Below are 6,225 nucleotides of genomic sequence, written 5' to 3'. Positions count from 1 at the left end.
AAGTGTGTTCTCATGGCCAATCGCAATATATTGAATTTTAATTATTGAATACAGATAGTCTTGCTCACATAAACCACAATTTTGAGGGACTATATGAAACATGGACTCATTTGAGGTTGAAATTATATCTAGAATCTTTAAGTTGTAGTTGTTATAAAACAGATCGCTAATCCTAAAACGTGTGGTTTATTGAGTATATGAAAGGAAGTGAAAAAAACTGAAATTAAGTTGTTAGTTTTAGATGGATCGATGAAACAAAAACCAACGGTTGGCAACAATATAATTCTATATACGATCATGCGTCGGTGGACACTGTTGTCTAGCGATTCCTTGGTTTTTTCATAAGAAATTAAAAGGCAATGGAGTGGAAGAAATACATAAATACATAAAAGAAAGAAGCCATCAAAGACTATATATACAAAGACCATAATATAATGACTTATGACTCATCATGTATTCATCTGCTCACATCACAAGAGGGACGTCGTCACTCGTCACACATATACGTACGTTGTCCCGTTTCTTAACACGTGGATCGACTTAATTTCCAAATTAAGTTGTCTTATCACACTCAAACGCATAAATATGGACTAGTTACGCTAGAGATCGAAGTCAAGCTAAGGAAACTTTCCATTTACGTACGGTCTTGTGTAGACTTGTATTTGCGTATGTTGAATCAATTCATTCATTCATGTGAAACTTCCTCCTAGCTAGCTAGCAAACCTTCAACCTATATATATTTATATGGTACTACTGCATTCGATCACCAACTACGGACTGATTCTTATTCATTAGCTTCTTCATTCGATTTCGATCATCATCAACTCCATCACTACCTGTACATGTTAGTCTGTTTCAAATTTCATCGATCTCATCCATCTTTAATATCTTTATCTCCTGGCTGGATAGTTAATTAGCTAGCCAACAGTTTATTTGTACGTCATCAAGCTAACTAGCTAATCCAATCTTCATCACCGGCTTATGGAGTATCCTCATACCTCTAGCAAAGAAAAGCAGGTACTTGATTGATTGGTTTGATGATTAGATTCTTGGATCGATCATACGTGCTGATTTTCATGCTGTTAATTTGATGTGATCATTTACTCAATTTCTATATGTTTGACCTAATAGTCATTAATTAATCGCTTCTTTCTGGTCTTGGGTGGAAGGTTGATCAGCAGGGAGATAGTCTGGAAGCAGACCTGCAATGTGTGCGAAAAGAGAATGAAGCTCTAAGATTCCTACTTGAAGCTATGAGCAGCAAGTACACTAGACTTGAGACCCAGCTCCAACTGATCCGACTCGAACTCCAACAAAACAAGTCTTCAACACACGATGATCATGATCATCATGAGATGACTACTACTGGCTCAGGATGCTCATCATACGATATTTTTGATCCAACTGCAAACAAGAGGGCAAGAACAACTGCTTTTGCTCATTATGATCACCAGCAGCATCATCACTTTCCAGTAGCTAATAAGACATCGCAGTTCCTAGTGAAAACCGACTCTAAAGACAAATCCCTTGTAAGTAGCTAGCTAGATGGTCTATGCATCAATCAGTTCGTGATAAGTTTTCTTAATTAACTAACTAGTGCTTAGTTAATTAGCTTTCTGCTTGGGTTGGGTTTACTTATTAATAAATATTACAGATTGTGAAAGATGGATATCAATGGAGGAAGTACGGGCAGAAGGTGACCAAGGACAACCCATCATCCCCTCGAGCTTATTTCAGGTGCTCCATGGCTCCAACTTGCCCAGTCAAAAAGAAGGTACAGAGATGCATGCAGGACAAGTCAATCCTTGTGGCAACATATGAAGGCCACCACAACCATGATATCATCAATAATTCTAATTCCCTACTGCTTGGACAAATAATTTCATCTTCATCTTCATCACCACCAGCCCCAGCTCCTCATTATCAAATTATGTCTGTTGATTTTCCTCCAGCAGCAGTACATGGATTGCTACAGAGCAGCAGTACTAGTACCGCAGCTGACCCTATTACTATGAGGAGTCCTCCTTCTCAGCCGGAGCCTATCACGCTTGATCTTACTCTCTCCGGCTCTAAATCCAAATCCAATCAAGAAGAGAACAGACCAGGACGAGGAAGCCCTGCTGGTACTACTAGTACTAGTACTACTGATCAGACCTGTGAAAATGATAAAATACAAGAATACGTTACTTATCTAACCAAAGATCCGAATTTCACTGTAGCTTTAGCTGCTGCTGTTGCCCGCTCCATTAAAACTGATCAACCTGCACGTAACCCCTAAACCATTGTATTAAGTATTAACCATTGAATATGGTATGTTAGATAAGTTTCGCAGATTGTAGTTAGGTAGGTTAAAGCAGTGGCGGAGCCGAGGAGGCAGAAGTTTTTTTCTGTGGAGGCAATCAATCGTAGAAAATTTTTAAATCTCACAAATATCATCCATGATAAAATAATAAGAAATTTCAATATAAGTGTAATAGTGTTTACATAGAGAAAAAATACAGAAAAATTCATGTAATATGATAATTGTAGGAACTAATTACATTTAATTTCTGGACATAATTTAGATGTAAATCTATTACAAAAAATTTCAATGGGGGCCACAGCCCCCTGTCGTCCTAATGGTCCTATATTGGCTCCGCCGATCAAAGATGTAGAGGAATGGATGCACATGGTGGATTCCGGTAATAGAGAGTTGTTTCTGCCAGACTTTTTCTGTCTTTGCTATACTTGCTAGCTAGTATTCATTTTTGTTTGTTTGTAAAAGTATTTGCGTTTCCATCGGATATCTGACTTCAGTCTGAGACTCTGAGAGGAGCTACTAAACATTCATCTCTCATATGAAAGTGGTTGAAGCATGCGTGCTCATACGCGCGTCGTAGAAAATTGGGAAATTGGTATAATCTAATACGACTTTAATTAACTATTTTGGCTACAAGGAAGTTAAATGTTGATGCCTAACCTACCCTGCTAACCTGACATTGTTGTAGAGACCAAAGAATCAAAACAGTATTAATTTCAAGTGATGCAGCTTTAGTCGTTGCTCACTTTGTCCTATCATCTACACTGAAAGCCAGCCACGCACGGACTTAACGACGTCTTGTTGCCTCACATGTCCCTTTCTTATCTCGACCAGCAAAACCAGTCTCCATCCGATCTAAAAACTTGGTTTCCTTCAATTTTTGTTCCTACCATAACGTTCCTCATATTCCTTTGGCCTCTCAACAAGGTTGTTAGCACTTAGCACCGACAAATGAAGTTCTCAATTTTAATATTTCTCACAAAAAAAATTAGTTATAGACATTAAAACAAGTCAACTCAAAATTTCATCCGGATAAGATTTTGTTGGTTCGTGATTTAAGCAATACGATTTGTACCTTGAAACAAAATGATTCCTTGCACGTTAGGCCACATAGGATAATACGAGTTCATCATATGGGAAAAATTTATCAACGGTATCTGGACACTTTGGTGACTTTCAGAATGATACCTGAACTCTGAATGTTATCAATGTGATACCTAGACTTTACTTTTCGTATTATTGTCGTACCTCTGGCGAACTTCTGTCACGTCTCCGTCAACTGTGAGCACGTGAGTCCAAAAATGAGGGCAAAAAAGACATTCTGCCCTCAGTTTGTTTTAGGGAAAAATTCACCAACGGTGTCTGGACACTTAGGGGACTTTCAGAATGATACCTGAACTTACAAAGTTATCAATGTGATATCTGGACTCATTTTTTCATATCAACGTCGTACATACGACCAATTTCCATCACGGAGCCGTTAAATTTTGCACATGAGTAACTTAATGAAGACAAAAAGACCGATTTACCCTCAAAAGTTTTTTTTTTTTTCTTTTCTTTCTTTCTTTCTTTATTTCTTTCTTTCTTTCTTTATTCTTCTTCTTTCTTTCTTTCTTTCTTTCTTCTTCTTCTTTTTTGGTTTCTTCTTCCCCTGATTTGAATCATCAAGTGTTAATGTTAGAATCCGTGGGGACTCTAGTTAACGATAAGTAAAGAGAGATAGAGAAAGAGAGTTGACACGAGATGTATAGTGGTTCGCCTCCGCATGAGCGGGAGACTACGTCCACTTGAATGTTGTACTAGTGTGTCGAGCCTTGCGGCCCAACGAAATTACAAGAGATGTAATGAATGTGTTGAGTTGTGGGAGGAGGCATTCCTTTTATAGATGAAGGAATGCCCTTCCTCTACTTATTCTTCGATGTGGGACAAGTTTCCACATATTTCTAGTCTAGAAAGCCTAGAAGCATGTAGAAAGCTATGTTGTGGAGGCATCTTGGCAAGGGCGGGAACGTGGGTTCCCGGTGGCGGATTTGCGACTTCCGGATACCGCCGCGTAGCTTGAACATAGGGCTACAAGATGCAAGTCTCGGTTGGGCCTCACCATGGCTTGTGGATGTCCCAAAGAGGGTGTTACTTATGCTTGGTGATGTAGAGAACTAGCTTGCTAGTGTAGGTATGAACAAGTCCCCGAAGTCCCCAAGTAAGAGTAGCTTCTTGGTTGGGGAGTTCAAATCATGAAGTCATCAAGCATAAGTAATATCCGAGAGGCGCCCAGAAGCTTTTTTTTTTTTTTTTTTTTTGGTAGTTCAGCGGTGACTTTTTTTGAGTTGGGCGTTGACCAAAAGTTGATCAAGCCTTGATGGGCGTTGACCGACCCCGCCGGGCGTTGACCAATCATGTTGAGCGAGCGTTGATCGGCCAAAGCTCGTGGTAGGTGACGAAGCCTTTGTGTGTCGGCTTCCCACAGACGGCGCCAAATGTTAATGTTAGAATCCGTGGGGACTCTAGTTAACGATAAGTAAAGAGAGATAGAGAGAGAGAGTTGACACGAGATGTATAGTGGTTCGCCTCCGCATGAGCGGGAGACTACGTCCACTTGAATGTTGTACTAGTGTGTCGAGCCTTGCGGCCCAACGAAATTACAAGAGATGTAATGAATGTGTTGAGTTGTGGGAGGAGGCATTCCTTTTATAGATGAAGGAATGCCCTTCCTCTACTTATTCTTCGATGTGGGACAAGTTTCCACATATTTCTAGTCTAGAAAGCCTAGAAGCATGTAGAAAGCTATGTTGTGGAGGCATCTTGGCAAGGGCGGGAACGTGGGTTCCCGGTGGCGGATTTGCGACTTCCGGATACCGCCGCGTAGCTTGAACATAGGGCTACAAGATGCAAGTCTCGGTTGGGCCTCACCATGGCTTGTGGATGTCCCAAAGAGGGTGTTACTTATGCTTGGTGATGTAGAGAACTAGCTTGCTAGTGTAGGTATGAACATCAAGATTCAAATCATCTTGCTACTCCGATTCCCACTGCCGATCGCCGATCAAACACCGCCTCTGCGTCTCAATCCACCTTCATGCACCGCAGATGTTTCTAGTTCCCCCCACTTCAAAACCTACAGCAAATTGAAATTGTGCACTGAGGCTTCGCCGCTCACTCCGAGTTCATCCTCGCCGCCACCACTAACGACTTAGCCACTACCACTCTCGTTCTCTCCTCCGACCCCCTTTTATACACCATTGATCAGAAACTCAGACCCTGCCAGCCCTCCACTCTCAAATCACAGCTCCAATCCCACCCCGCCATCCTCTCCGTCGTTCCTGACATGCAACACCACCTCCACACCATCCTCACCTGCAACTTCATCGGTCTAGCCGACAACTTCGGCCTCTAGCCCAACTTCGATCAGAGGCAATTGTAGGCAGACAAAGATTAACAACTTCGGCCTCCACACCATCCTCACATGCAGAAAATTCGAGCTGTTCTGATTCACCAGCTCTGCCACTCTGCTGCTACCCACCATTGCGCCTCGCCGATTAGCAGACAAAGAACTTGGAGCCTCCACCATCGAGAAATGGAGGCTCGCGTTCTGCATGTCCTGCGCGGCGGATATCGGCACCGTCGGAGAATATGCATGTTGTCTGAACAGAAATTGAGTTCGAGTTCCACGGCGGCAGTTCGTCGAGCTCGTCGATTGCAGCCTTGGCTTTCTTGATGAGCCAATCGACGGCCTTGCTGGGCCGATCGTATCCGAGCCGGTCTTGCACGTCGTAGAATTGAATGGCGGTGTGGGCGGCGAGCCAGACGCGATGGCCCCTGGGGCCTTTGGCGGTGCAGACCTTGCTGTGGCGGTCCTTCCGGCCGGTGGCCCTTAGAATGTGGCCTCGAGGCTCCACGATTGTGCTGGCGGTGGAGGAAGAAGCAGTCCT

At 42.5% G+C, this 6,225-nt stretch overlaps 1 protein-coding gene across 1 annotated transcript; it reads left to right on the top strand.

Moving 5' to 3' along the window:
• The first annotated feature begins 627 nt into the window (after nucleotides 1-627).
• Nucleotides 628-2,883, top strand: LOC133741310 (probable WRKY transcription factor 40). The gene is made up of 3 exons (XM_062169248.1): nucleotides 628-1,017; nucleotides 1,170-1,529; nucleotides 1,655-2,883. Exons 1-3 carry the CDS (start codon nucleotides 982-984, stop codon nucleotides 2,276-2,278), a joined length of 1,020 nt encoding a protein of 339 aa, XP_062025232.1. The 5' UTR covers nucleotides 628-981; the 3' UTR covers nucleotides 2,279-2,883.
• Nucleotides 2,884-6,225: the final 3,342 nt, after the last annotated feature.

The sequence above is a fragment of the Rosa rugosa genome, chromosome 3 (genome assembly GCF_958449725.1).
Source record: "Rosa rugosa chromosome 3, drRosRugo1.1, whole genome shotgun sequence".
Taxonomy (NCBI): domain Eukaryota; kingdom Viridiplantae; phylum Streptophyta; class Magnoliopsida; order Rosales; family Rosaceae; genus Rosa; species Rosa rugosa.
This window is presented reverse-complemented; position numbering and strand designations above follow the sequence as displayed.

Coding starts and splice junctions, on each gene's coding strand:
- LOC133741310 (XM_062169248.1), top strand. CDS start 982: ATGGAGTATCCTCATACCTCTAGCAAAGAAAAGCAG. Junction 1,018..1,169: donor CCTCTAGCAAAGAAAAGCAG/GTACTTGATTGA, acceptor CTTGGGTGGAAG/GTTGATCAGCAGGGAGATAG. Junction 1,530..1,654: donor ACTCTAAAGACAAATCCCTT/GTAAGTAGCTAG, acceptor TAAATATTACAG/ATTGTGAAAGATGGATATCA.